An 18,897-nucleotide genomic window follows, 5' to 3' on the forward strand; every position below is an offset into this window, starting at 1 on the left:
AAATGTAACCTTTTCTCTCAGATATCTACATTTCTACACATGCTGAGCCCTCTGCCTAAAATACTCCTCCATGACCACATGCCCACATCCTCCACTATCAGCTCCGGCACAGCCTGTGATAGCCTGTAATAGCCGTGAAAGCCTCCCTCCTCCGGTGTGACCAGCCCCTCCACCAGAGAACACATCTCTCGGCTGTCTGTGCTTGACGGCTGTCTGTGCTTGACGTGATGCTCATAGAAGACAAGGATTTAGTCCTATAGACTTCCATCCCCACAGCCGTGACCTATATCAAGTGTTCAAAATGTTGACCAAATAAGCAGTTCAATTCTGCACCCCAGAAAGCCCCATGTCTGTTGTTAAACTAACATACCACTTCCCTGATGATAAGGACATAGTACAGAGTCATTCAACATCAATGTGATGTTAAGATTGACCAGCAGAGTGAGTAAACAAACCGAGGAGAAGGATGGAGAGGAAGGGGAAGACAGACATCCGGGGAAACACTGTATAGTGCTAGGCATTATTAACAGCTAATCGACCAAAGTTTCTTAGTTAAAAGACTGCTCCCTTTTGCAGTGAATCAAATGGAAAACATTTGGAATTTTAAGTTATGTAAGCATACTTGTGTTGTCAGATACTCTCTCACATACAATTGTTCCATTCCCCCAAAACATTTGCTACAGAGCACATTCTGGTTGTTTAAAAGCTTTCTAGGGATCCCTGGGTGGCTCAGCGGTTTAGCACCAGGTGCCTTTGGCCCAGGGCCTGATCCTGGAGTCCACGGATCGAGTCCCACATCAGGCTCCCTGCATGGAGCCTTGCTTCTCCCTCTGCCTCTCTCTCACTGTGTCTCTCATGAATAAATAAATAAATAAAATCTTAAAAATAAATAAATAAAAATAAAAGCTTTCTAGAATGCAAGACATTCTCTAGAGTGTTATGAAATGAAATTAAATATATTACGGTGGAAAAAAAAAACAAACAAGGATAAACAGGGATTATTTTAAACTTGTCTGAATTTTGTTTCTCCAGTCTCACATAACCATTATAATATGCTGATTTTATCTTTCATAAGAAACAATCAAACCAATATTCCCTCACAAAAAAGTAAATAAACCTAAAGATAAGTTAAAAAGCAACAAAGATCACAGGGGGAAAAAAAAGGCGAAACTTTTTTAAAAAAGGGAACTTGAATGACCTACCCAAGCAAGAGGCAATCAATTGCTAGGAAAGAGGAAAAAGAAACTCATGGATGGGTTTTTGCCTGCTAGTTTCACGTAGGAATTTAAAAGGTTTGCCCACCTGCAAATGAGAGCCCAGGAGACTCACCTGTATTGTTTTGTGCAGCAGCTGCATAGGAAAACAGAAATAATCTTTTAAGCAGTTTAGGAGCTTGGGTATGATGAATTATGCCACTGACAATCTAGAAAAGAATCAAACAATGGATAAGTCATGCTTTTGGCAGATAAATACTAAGTTGTCTAGGTTTCAGTCATGCTAATAGGCTCCTCTGGGCAGCAGAAAACTCCAAGGTCCCTATGATATTATCTTTTGGAATAATTCCAGACAAACAGAATGTTAACAATTTTGTCAGGTTTTTTAAGAGCTTTGAATTTCTAGGGAAATTTTAAAGATTTTACTTACTCATTTATTTGAGAGAGAGAGAGAGAGAATGAGCAGCAGAAGGAGTGGAGAAGCAGGACAGAGAATCCCAAATAGACTGTGCCAAGTACAGAGCCTGAGGCAGGGCTTAATCCCATGACCCTAAAATCATGCCCTGATCAGAAACCAAGAGTCGGATGTTCAACTGACTGAGCCACCTTCAGGCGGCCCTGAAGCACTAGGGAAATTGAAAAAAAAAGTTGTTTTTTTATTTTTATTTTTATTTTATTTTATTTTATTTTATTTTATTTTTAGATTCGAAAGTGCTTTAATGGGGAGCGCTCCCAGGCAAGGTTCCATGACTCGGAGAGGTGGCCTGAGTCAGGGAAGTTGCCTATTTTTTTAAAAAAATTATCCATTCATTTGAAAGAGTGAGAGCGCATGTGTGCATGGGGCTAAAGGGGAGGGAGCGAGCAACGTAAGTAGACTCATTGTGGAGCCCGACATGGAGCTTGATCTTACAGCCTTGAGATCACTACCTGAACCAAAGTCAAAAGAGTCAGGCACCCAATCAAATGAGCCACCTTGGCACCCCTCAATTTCTAGGGAAATTTTAAAATCAGTCTCATTCCTCAGAAACAAGGTGCTACAAAAACTTAAGTGCCATATGCAGATACTCTAAAAATCTGACACATCAGAGACATAGAGCTAATATCAGACAAGAATCAAGACACTTAAATATTCTGATCCACTTGTGGCCTTCAGGACCTTCTTCTAGAAGATCAGAAAAAGAAACCAATCCATTGTGCTTTTGGTTTAAAGTTTCTAAACAAAAGTAAGTTTGGACAGATGACTAAAAACATCATTTAAAATGAAGTTTCTGGCTTCTCAAGGACTTTCCCCTAACTACATCACTCTTTTCCTGCTCAGAAGAGATACCGGAGTCATGTTCATTATTCTAACTGGAGTACCACACTCTCTGAAAGAAAACCAAGGAGTTACCTGTTAAGTGTGTTTAACTCAACTGTCACTAGAACAACAGATGACCTGGCCCCTGTTCAGGTTTTCCCGGATGGATTTAGTATGACCATGGTAAGTCTGAGACCTTCAATACCTCAGTAAGAGAAATCCTAGAAGTTACAGTGACCACTGTAACCAGTTCATCCAGTTATGTATTTTTACTTGCTGCAGCAATGAGATTTTTTTCTTTAGTGTCCAAAATAACAGGCCTCATTTGGTAACTTGGCTTTGCCTGTGGGCCACATGTACCTCTTCCTCCTCCCACATACTTCTACTACTTCCCAGATATGAACTCATCCATTTCAGGAGTTGGGGGTTTCTACTACTACTGTTTGGAGAGACTGTCAGATGTGGGAGGAGAGGCTTGCCTCCTGACCTTGGTACCACCCCCCATCCTTCAGAGGTACCAGGAATAAAACCATCATGACCTGAAGGATTAAAGGTAGTATATGCCAACCTAATATGCAGGCTTGCTTCACCAAATTCTCTCTCGAATCTAATCAAAGCATATATGATTATAAAGCAATTTCAACTATAGAGAGTGAAATGCTCCCCCTCCACTTCCGTGCAATATAAGCAACAAGTAAGAGCTAGTGGGGACACTGATGGGAAAGAAAACCTACAAATACATGCAACTAGTTACCCTTTTGACTTCCTCTTCTTTTGTGTACCTCAGACCAAAGTGGAACACTCGAAGGTCTTTGCAGTGGATGATGAGTTTTTCAGGGTATTTCTTCAATTGTCCAAAAAGAGGTTTCTTTTTCTCATCAAACACTATACATCGATAATGAAATCGGGAAGGGAAATCATGTTATAAGTCAAAAGTTAATGTTGAGGAAACAAGGTAGACTATTAACACCTCTCAAAAGTGAGAGAAAAGGTGCTGTCTTCTAAATGGCACTGTCAGCAGGGACCCCACCCTGGCTCTCTGACTCCAGAAGCTAAGATTATAAAAGATGGAAGGGGGTCACTAAGGACATGCTGTCAGGACAGTGGAGCCTTGGGTTTATGGACAGGGGCTCTCCTGACACTTCCCTCCCTGCCACAAAGTTTGGACCACACAGCACCTACTGGTGTCGAGATCATCATAAAAGGCTACTGAATAATTTCTAAAAAAGCCCTTACTGCAGAAAAAGAGAAGTGAAGCATAAAGAGGATTGACCCTTAGCAGAAAAGACTCAGAATGCAGTGCAACAAACCTTTATCAGATTAGTCTTTGGAGTAAAACCTACACAGATAACACAGACAGCCACAAGTATGATCTAGCATATATGATGGCACTGCAGAATTTTAGAATAGGTTCTAAATTCAAGTCCGAACTCCTCTAGCTAAGTGGTCCCAGATAAGCCACTTCACATCTCAATTTCATCATTCATACAACTGATTTAAACAAAATAAATATGTAAAGAAACTTTAGTAAACTGTAAAGGACCATAGCATTACCATTTCAAAGGCTGGCAACACCCCAGAGGAAAAGATACTTACCTCCATAAATCTGATCAACGCAGTGCAGTGTGATGTCATTTTCTCCTATAACCTTATTCTTAAATTGGGCCTCCTAAAAGATTCAAAAGGAAACAACTGTGACTCCTTTCTATGCCCTATTAAACATTTATAGGCAGAACAAATCGCCATTTTCCGATTGCACATTAAGAAAAACAGATGGGGAGAAAGAAATGGTTGAAGGTGGTCAAAAGGTATAAACTGATGAGCAAATCATGGGATGTAACATACAGCCTGGTGATTATAGTTAACAATACTGTATTATATACTTGAAAGTTGCTAAGAAAGATCTCATCATAAGGAAAACAAATTGGTAACTATATGACATAACAGATGTTAACTAAACTTATTCCAGTATTCATTATGCAATATATACACATGTATCAAATCATTATGTTATACTCCTTAAAATAATACATTATATGTTAATGATATCTTAAAAAAACTGGGGGAAAAATTGAGTGTACACTCTAAAAAACAAACAGGGAAATGGAGCCACATTCTCTAGGAAAGGGAAGATGAAGTGTGCAAGGAAAGCTGGTAAGCACTTTTTTCCAAACCCAGGCATGACTTGCCATTCCTGGGCTGGTCCCAGGTGAACCAGCCATGCCACACACAATCATTTTGAGAGGTTAAGATTTCTCTACATAAATGCAAACTAGTGAATGACAGCTACATGAAGCCAGGCTTAGGAAGAAAACACTGAAAGATTCAAGTTTCTGTGAATGCTGTCCTTATGTGTACAGGACACGGAGCCAAGCCATGAGAGTGGACGGCAGCACAGAAGGCCACGCTCCAAGGCAGCAAGGATGGGCTGGGACAGCTGGGTTTGCATCAACATACAGCGCTCCCTGAGTGGTGCAGGCAGTCTTCTCCCTCGTCCCGCTGCCCATTCTCTGCAAGTCGAGACAAGTCTTACAAGGACACTGCTACTCAGGGCAAAGTAAACCCAAATTCAAGTGCTGCATTCAGCATCAGTTTCAGAACTGAACTCAGTTCCTGAATTTGAGGGGCAGGAAACACAGGGAACTTGTATATTTGGGGAGATGTGATTCCAGTGAATGCTACCTATTGTGATGAAATACAGAAAAAAAACAAGAAGTTGACAGTGTCAACCTCTGAAGGCAGATGCAAGCCAGTGTGACCTGAGGCACTGGAGGGAAATTTTAGAGTGGTCCTACCCCTGAAGAGAGATCCCAAGGGATAGAGAACAATATAACAGTGAGGACTTCTGTCCTTTGTGTTTAATGTGTGTTGGGGGTCGGGAGGGAGACAGAGTAATTGCAGAGCTGAGGAAAAAGATGATGGAGATACAACTGCACTGCTCCCCCCAAATCAGCCAAATACAGCTCGCACACACATCATTATCCAACGCAGATTCATCATCGCCCAAGAAGGCAATCTTGAAGTCTGTGCACACAAGTTTCCCATAGATCCCACGCTGACAGGAATCCTCCTGGACATACTTCAGCACTGTACTGGCTTCACAAAGCAGCTGTTCACCTGATGGAAACCAAAACAAGTCCTCATTAGAGTCCTTAGGGAATAAGCAGTATGCAAACACTAAAGGGCTTCCCCAGCTCTATGCACGGTAAAGACAAACACATGATATATGGCAGCCCTTCAGAACTCCACACTTGGCAGCACAGCAGGAGCTGCAAATGCCAGGAACAAAGATGAAGCAGAGTAGAGACCACTGATAAGTAAAACCAAAATGGCTCAGCTACACCTCCACACAGCACACTTCCCTATCTTCTCACTGTGAATAAAGAACATTTCCAATACGTGGAAATGATCTCAGTGATGCTTGCAAGTGCAGACCTCAGTGTTCCTGTCACTTGGGCCAAGCAGACATTACACAGAAGTGATCTCCTAAATGAATGAAATGAGCAAGACTCTAGAATATGGAGCTCCAGCCTGAGTTGTGGTGAGAGTGGACCATCATCTCTCACTCCGGAACTGCTGAGAGAAAGCAGGGTGGCTCCCCAGCCACAGGGCTTACAAGCAGCTTCCTTAGACAAGAGGTGCAGCAAGACCACATGCACTCTGGCTCCACAGACAAGGATGGGAGGAAAAGGGAGGTCAGAGGTTTGTGGGAAAAAAATGGTTTCCTCTCTTTCTTAGTTGGAGGCTATTTCCTCTCAGTGTGTCACCTTTCCTGCTCCATCTGAGGTGCCCAGCCTACACGAGCAGCTCTATTTCCTGGAGATAGAGGGGACTTCTTCTCTTTACAGTTGAGATGAGGATTTCAGGATAAGTAAGCATTCACTGCTCCCTGGAAGCAGAGAAGTTCATGAGGGCTGGACATTTGGATGAGAGCAGGAGACGGGTAGGGAAGAAATAAAAAACCAAGTGCAAATGTTTTGTAACAAAAAAGAAAAAGAATTTTCTTCTCTTTCAACAGATAACTATCTCCCCTCAGAATCCCTCTGGATATTATCTTCAATGTCTTTCAATTTATTTTTGGACTCAAAATTCACTTGGTCTAACTTTTAAAATGAAAATAAAGAAGAGTGTCAGACACTGAGACTATGAAGGGATGCCTCTCATGGTATATGTTTCCATCTCCCAAGGAGTTAATTACTCAGGAAATATGGGAGGTGGCTCAGTCACCAGGGCAGCTTCCAGAGGGACCACAGAGCTTGAAGAAAACAATGAATTGGGGCCTCATTAGGGTTTAAAATAGTTCCAGAAAAAGTGCCTCAACTAGTTCAAGATAGAAGATATGTGAACAAGACTTCCCGTGCTTTCAACTCCTAATGTGAAACAGCTTTTAATAGTGAGTATCTCCCTAAGCCCCAGCAAGCCATGTCAGTCCGTGGCCATGCACTGGCAACTAGAGACACCGGAACGCATTGGCTAATACAACATCCCGTGAGGCTCTGCAAGCTCGACGTGCTGCACCATAGCTATCAGCTCACATGTGCAGAGTCTTGAATCATGGGAGGCAGGAGCTGGAAAAGATCATGTTCTAGTCTGGGAAATGGAGGCTGCACATCTAGAAGAGTCCTCAGGTAATACAGAGAATGGGAGAAGGTAACACTAAAATGAAAGTTAGTTTCAGGATCTATGACCCAAGAAAAGGAAGGACAATGTGGTATATGAATTAAGGTTTAAGTCATTATTGTAAAACAAGCAAACAAACAACAACAACAAAAAAACAAAAAACAAAAAAAACCTCTGAAACTTAGAAATATATATTTTTTTAATTCCAGGATCCCAATATATTTACCAAAGGTGGATCAGTCAGTAACTTGTACATATTCATATTCTCTCAACAAACTGGAATAAGATAAAATAAAGTACCAAAATGAGACCTTTATTGGTTTAGGGAAATATACCTTAAAAAACTGACAAAAAAAGCTACTTGGTTTAGAAAAAAGAAAATGGAAGAAGAACTGAATGCACAGCCCTCAGGAGAGCCCGCACACATTTAAGGGGATACAACCATCAAGTAGTTTCTGTTTCTGAATTCACAAATGATTAAAGCTTAACCTCAGGTACAGAGTCTCTCTTCCATCTCAAAAATAACTAACCAATTCAGACTCTTAGTGATGATGTCAGAATAAAGCTCCTGCAGGCTCAGGGTTAGTATACCCCAAGGCTGCCTAGCACTTACACGCTCAGATATGTAAGCAGAGACCACAGGTGAGGCCACCCACCAAGGCTTGCCTGGGGAGGCCTAGGCAGCTGTGCTAGTCCAGGGCAGCTACCCCTGGGCATCAGGAAGAGCATGTGAGATGTAGGGCTCTGTGGGGGACCAGGATTTCCTGAGTGAGGACCAGAATACTGGATGCCTCCAGATACAGTGACCTGAAAAAGGCTTAATTTGCTTGTGAAAGAGATGAATTTCCCAGGTTTATTTTCATCAGCTTGGGTGGAGAGGAAAACAAGAAAAATTCTTGGCAGATGCTGTAATACTCAGACCGGGTATGTAGTGATTTAACTAAAGATCTTGATATTTTTGTCCAACTCACGCTGTTATAAGCTTTCTGGATGAAAACAAAGGAGTTTATATATAGCAATACTAGGGATGACATCATATATCACTGGCTTTGAGTTGCACATGAGGTCTGAAGCTAACATGACCGTTACCTGGCAACAAGTGAAGAGTTACTTCCTTCTCTGTTACTTCCTTCTCGTTTGCGTGAATTTCCTAAAAGAGAAGAACAAATGGTAATATTTTTCTTTGTTTAAGGACTCAACATGAATAACAAAGTCGTCTTTCAGAATACACACTAAAACATATACCCTCAGGATTTTTTTGACAAGCTACTTTTTAAAAATATATTTTTAGGGTCACCTAGGTGGCTCAGCGGTTGAGCATCTGCCTTTGGCTCAGGGTGTGATCCCAGGATCCTGGGATCGAGTCCCACATTGGCTCCTGCGAGAAGCCTGCTTCTCCCTCTGCCCATGTCTCTGCCTCTCTCTCTCTCTCTCTCTCTCTCTCACATGAATAAATAAATAAAATCTTTAAAAAATGTATTTTAACTAAAGGAAGACAGGAAATTAGTTCAATGTACTAAATTATTTAGGATTGACAACTATTAGTTGTCCCCACTGGAGGGACCGGGAGGGGACAACTCCCTACCTAAAAGAACAAATGTCACAGAAAGTAAGGCAGCTCCAATACAGAGTCAGAAAGGGAATGAGAGACATTCCACAGCATGACTCCTCTCTTCCTCCAGTGAGAATCAAGATAAAAAACAAATAATGATTATGTGTTCTTGAGAGAAAATGGACATATGTAAAGGGCTTGAAGAGAAGAAAAGGAAAATATGAATGCGTCAAGCAAGTCAGTACTGACCCATCTACTCTGTAACATGCCAAGACTCAGGGAAGACAGAGGGCAACACTCCAAATTACCTAAAACCACAAGGTAGTGCAATGGGATACAATCACTTCTAATAAGGAATCAAGGCCAGGTTCTATGTCACTTGTTTTTTTTTTGGGGGGGGGGGGGTTAAAAGACTTTATTTACTTATTCATGAGAGACTGAGAGAGAGGCAGAGACACAGGCAGACGGAGAAGCAGGCTCCATGCAAGGAGCCTGATATGGGACTCGATCTCGGGACCCGGGATCACGCCCTGTTTATTGGGTATTCAAAGATAATTAGCAGTCCTTAATGAACTAATAGAACAAAGCAAAGGCCGTAAATGGATGTTAACATAACAAAGAGAGTTTGGTGGGTCTCCTAAGGCAATCCACCACACCATCTATTAAGTAGTCTTGCCAAAATATCTATCCCCAAGTGGCCTGAGTTTCTTTTCTTTTTTTTAAAGATTTTGTTATTTGACAGAGAGAGAAAGCCAGAGAGCACAAGCAGGGGGGAAGGCAGAAGGAGAGGGAGAAGCAGGCTCCCGGCTCAGAAGGAAGCCTGATGTGGGGCTTGATCCTAAGACTCTGGGATGATGACCGAGCCAAAGAAGGCAGACGCTTAACCAACCGAACCACTCAAGTACCCTGTCAGCCTGAGTTTCTATGTCAATCTACCAATTTATAAGAAACACTGGGACAGAAAACCATGTAAAAATGACACCATGGAGATGCAACCAGTCAAATCTTAACTGTGGAAAATTTTTGCAACACAACCAGCTTTGTTAACAAAATCAGAATGAATGAGTTTTGTTTTTGTTCTTTGGCGTGAGGCTCTGGGTGGTAGGAGTTCCCTGAAGTTGGGAATTCAGGCTGGAATGTGGCATTAAAAGAAACCTGGGCACAGCTGAAGCAGGAAGAAGCTAGACAGCCTATCTTGAGGGTGAAGAAGAAAATCAGAGCTATTTCAGAGAATCCATTTTTTTTTTAAAGATTTTATTTATTTGAGATAGAGAGCGTGAGCACAAGCAGGGGGAGGGGCAGAGGGACAAGCAAACTCCCCAGTGACTGCAAAGGAGCCCCACATGGGGCTGGAGCCCAGGACCCAGGGATCATGCCATGAGCCAGGGTCAGACATTTAACGGAATGAGCCACCCAGGTGTCCCTCAGAGAACCGATTTTAAGTATGGTGTATTTTAGAGATGTTTAATGTTCACATTCCCAAAAGATGCCAATAAACTAAGTCCTGAGGAGGCAGTGCTTCTTAGATTTGGGGAGTGTCATATCATCCAGGGATCCTGTTACCTCTACGCATAGGCACTTTTCACAAGTGTAAGAAAATCAAAGTGCTAGGGATGCAGCTGGGCCCCTGGTTTTGCAAAAAGCTCCCCAGATGATTCTTATGCATTGCACTAGGTTGTCCATCTTGCATATAGAAATGCTACGAGTGTTTTGGTAATTTAGAAATTCTCATGGAGTTTTCATCATCTGTCATTGGCACAGAACTAAATTAAAGCATAATTATTTTTGACAGGTCTGTCATATTTCTCACAGGAAAAAGCAAAACTAGTCATTAAGTTCAATCAGCTGTCAGAAAACTAGTGATCATCTTGACTAGTGCTTGAAATTCAGTTCAAACACTGCAGCCAGGGGCACCTGGGTAGCTCAGTGGTAAAGCGTCTGCTGTCCGCTGGGGTCATGATCCTGGGGTCCTAGGATCAAGCCCCACATCAGGCTCTCTGCCTAGCAGGGAGCCTGCTTCTCCTTCCCCCTCTCCCTGCCGCTCCCCCTGCTTGTGCTCTCTGTCAAATAAATAAATAAAATCATTAGAACTTGGAGAGGACAAGCCCACTGTTATGTCTGCAGAAGTAGCCTCTTCTGATGATAAAGAATTTATACTACTCAAAACTACCTACATCAATTCTTGAAATGGTTGGTGGAATTCTCTCTTTGCATTCCATAAACAAAACAAGCAGGAGGCACTTCTAGGGTTCTGTCCTACTGAAAACTTTCTTTCCCCATACAACTATTCTCTGCTCCCCTATATTCCTGGAGTGAACCATGGCCTCCCCATCAAATGTCTGGGAAACGGACAGTGGCCCCTCAAAGAGCTAATTATTTTACGTCCCGAATTAATCTGGCTGAAGGTCTAAAAGAAGTTAATCAAGCTAGCTGCTTAAACTATACCTTTGTAGACCTGGTCACACAGATCTGGTAAAGCAGAGAAAGCTGTTCTGCAGAGAATGAAAACCATGAAAAGGTTATGTGAGATAAAAGCCCCCTCCTCCAGACACACAAACAACCATGGCCTACACTCTCACGGGTTCCCAGGCTTTACTGAGGCCCAACCACGTCTTTGGCCCACAGTTCCGTGAATTACACCTGCATCCCTCCAATAAATCCTTGTTTGCCTACATTAGGCATACAGTGGTTTCTGATTGTCACAAGGGAATTGACTTATGTCTATTATGTTCAAAATAGAGAAACTGTAAATGACTAGAATCACATATTCAACATGTCAATGTACAATATAGCCACAGCTATAGGATTACAACCAACATCACAGCTGCTACCTCACAAGTAAGACTGGCAGCAAAGAGTCAGATGCCAGAACTAGCATCTACTGCAGTGTGTAGGTTTTAGAAGGACTGAGAACACATGAGGCCTCCAAACCACAAAGCAACATAGGATTTTGCCATTATTCAGCTGATTAGCCTTGTCATTTCTAAACTAAGTCATATATGTATTTGTATATACATACATATTTTAAGCAGAGGATGCTGGCTTCTAAAGGTAATTGAGGTTTGTTCATGGAAACAAAAGATTTATAAGAACACAAGGTAATTTATTTATTTTTTTTAAAGATTTTATTTATTTTTTCATGAGAGAGAGAGAGAGAGACAAGCAGAGACACAGGTAGAGGGAGAAGCAGGCTCCATGAAGGGAGCCTGATGTAGTACTCGATCCCAGGACTCCAGGATCATGCCATGGGCCAAAGGCAGATGCTAAACCAGTGAGCCACCCGGAGATCCCCAACACAAAGGTAATTTAAATGAATTCCACCAAGTGCTAGGTGAACAGGCACCTGTGGTCCAGGAGGAGAACAGACAATACCAGCACTCTTGTACTACCACAGTACAACATGATGGATGCTATAAATAAAGATACAGATGTGGAGCTCCCGGAGCACAAAAGAGGGGCCTAACTCCCCCAAAAGAGGGAGGAGAAGGGAGACTGTTCAAACAAGTGCTTCTACGCAAGTGGCTCTGAGGGAATGTGCAGTTCAAGGGACAGTCAAGCAGAGAAAGGAGGTGCAAAGACACAGAAGCAAGTAATTCTGTAAGAGGTATGAAAGAGGGCAGGGTGAGTGCTGGGCCTTAGGCCATTTAAGGAGCTTGGGCTTTATTCTGTGGGTAGTGGGGAGCACATGGAGGATTTCAAGCAGGGCAGTGAATTAAGCACATAGATTTTACTATCTCTGATACAGGTCTTCCAGGAAAAAGCACAGGACTAAATAGGAACCTGGGTGGGTTCTAGCCTACAAAGATATCAGAGGGGTCTTGGACAAGTTTCCCGGCCTCAATGTCCCCATCTAAAAGAATGGACTTAAGAGCCATATTGCCTGCCTTTTGAGATAATGCACAAGAGATCCATACAAGGTCAAAATTATGACCGTGAGGTGAGCCTGAGCATTTGTGTCTGGAAAGGAAGCAGGGTCCTTGACAGCTTTCCCTCACTAGAAACAGAAAAGAAAGCTTCCTCCTACAGACCCACTCTCTCCATTCCAGAACACTGTCACGACAAGCAACTGAATTCTTGGAGGGATGAATATCAATCTACCAGAAAAAAAAAAAAAAAAATCTACCAGAACATTTCCTGCAGACCTTTTCCCATCCACCATCTTCTTTGCCAAAAGCTTAGTACACATCTTTCACTTGCAAAATATTGACTCCTCTTCTTCCCTAGAATAATATTAAATACATTTGGATGGTGGCAACAAGTTGCTGACCAATAACTGATCTGATAGATAAGAGAGGAAACACACAAAGCAGCTAAGTCACTCAGAAGCCACATACTTTTTTTTTTACTATGAAGCGTGTAGGAATTTCAGCGCTGGAGGAGGATGACAGAAACACCACCAAGATTCCTTGCAGGTCTCAACTTTCTACTAAAACTGCCGCTACTCCTCATACTGCCCTCGGTGCTCACACCACAAAAGTAGAGGTCAGGAAAAGAGTAAAAGTTCACTCTGCCACTGAAAAGCCAGCATCCAAGAAAAATCATCAAATGCGTTTGAGTCCCTGCCTCAAATGGCACTAAAGAATTACAACAAGACTATATTCATCCACAACACAGGTTGTATAGCAACCTCATCTACTTTAACCACTGCCAAAAATCATGAAAACAAAAAGGATGTGCCCAAGTTTGTGCACAGTAGTCAAAGCCCTCCACAATATGTCAGGCTCAGTTTTCACTTCAACTGCACACTTTAACTATAATAATAGCCAATATTTATTAAGCTTCTATTATGTGCCAAGTAAGCGCTGTCAGGATCTCATTTTTTTTTTAAGATTTTAATTTTATTTATTTATTCATGAGAGACACAGAGAGAGTGAGAAGCAGAGACACAGGCAGAAGGAGAAGCAGGCTCCATGCAGGGAGCCCAATGGGGGACTCAATCCCGGGTCTCCAGGGTCATGCCCTGGGCTGTAGGCAGATGCTCAACTGCTGAGCCACCCAGGCGTCCCATTTCGGTATCTCATTAATCCGTACAACCACTCTACCACTGGTATTCTCTCCCTTTTAAAGATGAAGAAATTGAGGCTTAAAAAGGTTTGGGAACTTTCCTTTTTAGAGGAAATAAGTCACTAACCAGGGTACAACCCAAGCCCCAACGAGCTCCAGAGCTCACATTCCTCACTGCTAAGTACTAGTTCTCACATATGTGGTCCCTGGTTTCCTACTAGAAAAGGGAAACGGCTGTGATATCCACTGCTCGTAGTTTCCTAATAGTCTCCTATTACAGAATTGATTAGGACAAACTAAAATAATTCCCTTAAGAAAACTGCACTTCACTGTACAAGGATTTGCCACATACAGGACAAAAGCATGTGAAAGCTAAAGTCAGCTAACACTCCTGAGAATCTGCTGAGAGGCTGAAAAGCAAACTGCTTTTCATTCCATTGGTTCTCAAAAAGTAAATTCTCTAGTTTCTTACCAAGTTCACAGCCAAGGTGCTCATCTCAAAACTGTGACAGGCGTAGGGCACCTCAGGAAAGGCAGAAAATGGACCCTGCCAGAAGACTGCTGACCTTGAAAAGATGGGGGGAGCTGTGGAGGGTGTTTCTACAATGAAGCTCTCATAGGCCAGAAGGCTTACAAATGCCAAAATGCTTCACATCAACCCTTCAGTGTTTATGAGGGCTTTGAGTCAAAAACTAAAGTTTTATTCTCAGTTTAATTTTATCTAGCCAGAAAGGCAAATTCCAAGAGCCAAGTTCCTAAAGGTTCCAAAACAATTTCTTTCAATCGCATTTGGCATCAAAGTGCTACAAAGACACAACGCAGACATTTTATTTCCTTAAAGTTGCTCTACCACTCTCAAATGGACATTTAATACACGTTTTCCCTGCTAAAACAGAAAATGTGAGGGGGAAAATGTATTTGCATCCCCATATTAGGTGGGAATCTATGTGCATCTTAGGATGAAATTTACCCTTTTTACAGCAAAAAGCTGTATTTTTTTTTAAAGATTATTTATTTGAGAGAGAGAGAGAGAGAGAGAGAGAGAGAGCATGAGCATGAGAGAGACCACCAGCAGGAGGGAAGGAGGGTTAGAGGGAGAAGCAGACTGCCCGCTGAGCAGGGAGCCCGATGCTGGACTTGATCCCAGGGCCCTGGGATCATGACCTCAGCCAAGGGCAGACATTTAACCCACTGAGCCACCCAAGTGCCCAGAAAGCTGTATTTTTAATACAGCAGAATACTAATAAATTTTGTTTTCCCCCTTGTTTCTCCAAACTTCTCTCAGTGCATGCCCTAACATCAGAATGAATATAATCTGGGGCCACAGTTCAAATCCAGCTCTGCTACCTACATGACCTTGGGTGTGTCATTTCATCTGAGTTTTGATTTGCTTCTATGTACATGGAAACAATACTACCTAATAAGAGGCTTTAAGTAAAATGTATGCAAATGCCTGGCACACAGTTCAGTAAATGGGAGTTATCACTGTTGGACACGACAGTATCTGTTTCTTGATTTCTTTCATTTCCCCTCCTTTCCTCTGATGAGTAAACAGAGTTCAAAAATACTACATAAGAGTTACAATTATTCCAGATTCTGTCACATAAGTTAAAATAATTTCTACTTCTCTCTCAGTCCTGTTTCCTACAATAAAGTAAATTTAATCTATTCTCATTTCTTTTCTGCAGATCAGAAACTCCCAGTTAGCAACACCCAAGTTGGCCCTAATTCTGTAAGACAGAGTATAGAGGAATACCTGAAGCAAAGGAAAAAGAAATGGCATTTTCTATTAATAGAATTTGTGTTCTAAAAGCCCACAATGACTTAGATATGGTCATTTTGTGTCTCGTCTTCTGCAATACAAAATACTCTGAACCCACTACAAGACCCAGAGTAAACTAATGGCTCCCTTAAGAGAACACCACATCCGAGGAAGGGACTGCTTGGGCATACCGTACAAAAAGTAAAGCTTTCTTGACTGATTCTACTGAAAGCAAGATTTTATTTATTTATTCATAAGAGACACAGAGAGAAAGAGAGGCAGAGACACAGGCAGAGGGAGAAGCAGGTTCCATGCAGGGAGCCTGATGTGGGACTCAATCCCAGGTCTCCAGGATCACACCCTGGGCTGAAGGCAGGTGCTAAACCGCTGAGCCACCTGGGCTACCCACATTATCCAATTCTTACAAATCGTAAGAAAAAAATAAGTACCGTGAGGTGCCATCAAATACTCCTTCTTAAATCAAAACAGACACCAGTCCTAAGAACAGAAATAGCCTAAAGGACACCAATAAATCAGTGTATACAAAGAGAATCATTAAAAAGAAAAAAAAAAAAAAACCCTCATGGGGAACCTAGCTGACTCAATCAGAAAAGCATGCAACTTTTGATCTCAGGGTTGTGAGTTCTAACCCCACATTGGGTATAAAGATTACTTAAAATATAAACTTTGAAAAAAAAAAAAACCCTCCCTTCAAAAAACTGAATTTTTTTTTTTTTTACTTTGGGAAGCTATCTGTTTGGGTGGTGGGGAGGAGTCAGGAAAGAAAATGGAGTCCCACTGGATATGTCGTATTGCTCCTTCACTTCTGTATTTCACAATAGTGTTCTGAACTGCACAGAAAAAAAAAACAAACCTGACAAACATGGAGATAATATCTCAATGCATCTGAGTAAGAGAAAAGAGTTATAACATCCGTTGCTTGTTGATTCTGGGCTAAGAAACACAGTCGAATGGAAGAGAGGGGAAGCAGTTCCCAACAAGCATACAGGAGCACCCACATCTGGGTGTGCTGAGTCTGGATATGGACAGACAACCCTAAAGTGGGTTACAAGACACGATGAAATTCCCACACATACATCCTACTCCTGATCATGCTGGATTCTGAGTGTGGATAAGCTGTTGTCTTCATGGGAAAATTTGTTGGATGAGTGATGAAAGGCTGTCCAACTTGATCTTTACAATCAGGCAAGTAAATACAATCTCTTCCCTATCAACACTATGAATTACTAAATCATGACTCAGAGGTCACTTGTGGACTGCAGAAATCACAAATGTCCACTCTGCCGAAGGGGGTACTTATAAGGACCAGCCCTTACTGAGGTTGAGAGGTGAATAAATATATGATAAATATATGTATTTTTTAGGTGGGAAGAGAGACAGGGAGTAGGAGAGAGAGAATCTTAGGCAGTCTCCATGCACAGGGCTCAATCTCACAACCCGGAGATCATGACCCAAGTCGAAACCAACAGTCAAAACACTTAACTGACTGAGCCACCCAAGTGCCCCATGATAAATATTTGAGTTGTTTATGCCAGGCATTGTTTAAAGCGTTTGATACTTATTAACTCATTTAATCCTTATAGCAAGCCTTTGAAGTGGGGTTATTATACACACTATTATCTCCATTTTGCAGACGAGGACACGGAACTAGTACATGTGGAGGTGGAAGTCCAACACGGTAGCTGGCTCAGTCTGTATCCTTAGAGGATGCCATACTGCCGTTCACGTGGAACGATGGAAAAACACGACAAAATGATCGGTGAATGTATCTGCTAGACCCACCTGAAACCAAGTCCAACCAAGAATCATAGAAAGTGCCTATAGAAAACCTCAAAGAGTATTGTAGACATGCAAAAGAAGGCCAAAGGGGAAAAACCAAAAACCACCTCCTCCACAGGAGGAAAGGCCCGCTGCATGGGGAAGAACCTTGGGGCTTCTTCAACACCAGTTGAGTCACTTCTTGTGACTTACTTCCCTGGGTCCACAAAGGCAGAAGTCTCTGATTTGTCACCCCAACAAACCCTCAAGGGTTCAATGGGAATCCTCTGCTTCACAACACTCTAGAAAAGGCTCCAACCACAATTAACACTGCTACGTACTGCCTGGACAATCTTGTGCTTCCCTTCAGGAGCATGTAGCCTAGAAGCCAACCTAAGAGTCTCCCTTTATACCTTCTCTGTCAGCCTCAGTATCCAATCTACTACCAAATTCCATCAGTATCACCTGTTCAGTGTCTCTAGAATCCTCTATCTCCACCAGCATCACCTAGTTCAAAATACCATCTCATGTGAAGGTGGTCTTTCCAGCTGGTCTACCTGTATCTGTCCACTTTCTGATCCATGCTCCACACCAAAGCAGCAGTGATCCTTTCAGCGCAGTTTGCTCTGCATTATTGGTGGGATGAAGACAGTGCCTTGATGTGGTCTACGAGGCCCTGTGCCACTTGGCCCCTACCTACTTGTCCACCCTGGTTTCCTACCTCCCTCTTCCTTAGTCTACATGTTGGCCATACTGCTCTTCTCTCAGCCTTTCATACCTGCCACGCTCCTTCCCATCCAGAGGTGTTCCCACAGGATGCTCCTCCTACAGAATGCTCCTCTCCTCCTCTGTGAATTCTGTGTATCCGTCAGCTTTCAGGACAAGGGCCATTTCTGGTACAGGTTCTCACAGCCCCATGTATCTCTCTCCCTCCTAGCCCTATCATCACAGTTGCAATTTCACATTTGTTTATATAATCATTTAAGTCTATATTGCCACCAATCTAAACTCTCTGAGGGCAGGTCCTTGCTCACCATACATCCCCAGAATCCAATACAGACCTTGTACATGGTATATGTTCAAAAGGTTTTCTTGACTAATTTAATTAGTAACGAATAAGTAGTGAGAGGTTTTAAAACCACTTGACCAGGGACCAGAGAAATATATGGCTTAAGATACAATACCTAGGCTTGGGCCATTACTAATGGATGGCATCACCAAATGCTCTAACCATATTGTAAAGTACTGGAGAAAAAGTGCATTCCATTAAAGACTGTCATGCATGTGGCATTAATCCAGAAAGACTAGAAATTGTGAAGCCTGTCCAGCAGGAGCGCAACAGCCGTGGATGGGGCTGGCGTCATCCCCGATCTTACAGCCAATTCAACTCGTGTCTAGTGACAGCTGCCTCTGTGCTTCCTGAAATTGCCACCTGGTTTCAGAGAGGGACCTGGACTTCCTCTTAACCCTTTACTCCTTCTGTCCCACTATCCTTCAACTCTGATGCTTCCTGCCCAGCTGCCTAATCAGCAAATGGTGCCAATCTTACTTCTGGATCTATGAAACATGGGATAAAAGTCCTTACTGAACTGGGTGGGTTTTTTTTTTAATATTTTATTCATTTATTCATGAGAGACATAGAGAGAGAGGCAGAGACAGGCAGAGGGAG

General features: G+C 42.3%; 1 protein-coding gene across 2 annotated transcripts in view; it reads right to left on the reverse strand.

Annotated features, from left to right (window-relative positions):
• The window catches only part of MTMR12 (myotubularin related protein 12), a 72,899-nt gene that overhangs the window by 34,989 nt on the left and 19,013 nt on the right, over window positions 1–18,897 (reverse strand). For both annotated transcript variants that reach the window (XM_041749508.1, XM_041749507.1), the window contains exons 2-6: window positions 8,221–8,281; window positions 5,486–5,628; window positions 4,108–4,180; window positions 3,266–3,396; window positions 1,330–1,423 (exon numbers count right to left, since the gene is read on the reverse strand). In XM_041749508.1, the coding sequence (XP_041605442.1) occupies window positions 1,330–1,423; window positions 3,266–3,396; window positions 4,108–4,180; window positions 5,486–5,628; window positions 8,221–8,281 (502 nt within the window). The remainder of the gene's footprint in view (window positions 1–1,329; window positions 1,424–3,265; window positions 3,397–4,107; window positions 4,181–5,485; window positions 5,629–8,220; window positions 8,282–18,897) is intronic.

The sequence above is a fragment of the Vulpes lagopus genome, chromosome 3 (genome assembly GCF_018345385.1).
Source record: "Vulpes lagopus strain Blue_001 chromosome 3, ASM1834538v1, whole genome shotgun sequence".
Classification (NCBI taxonomy): Eukaryota; Metazoa; Chordata; class Mammalia; order Carnivora; family Canidae; genus Vulpes; species Vulpes lagopus.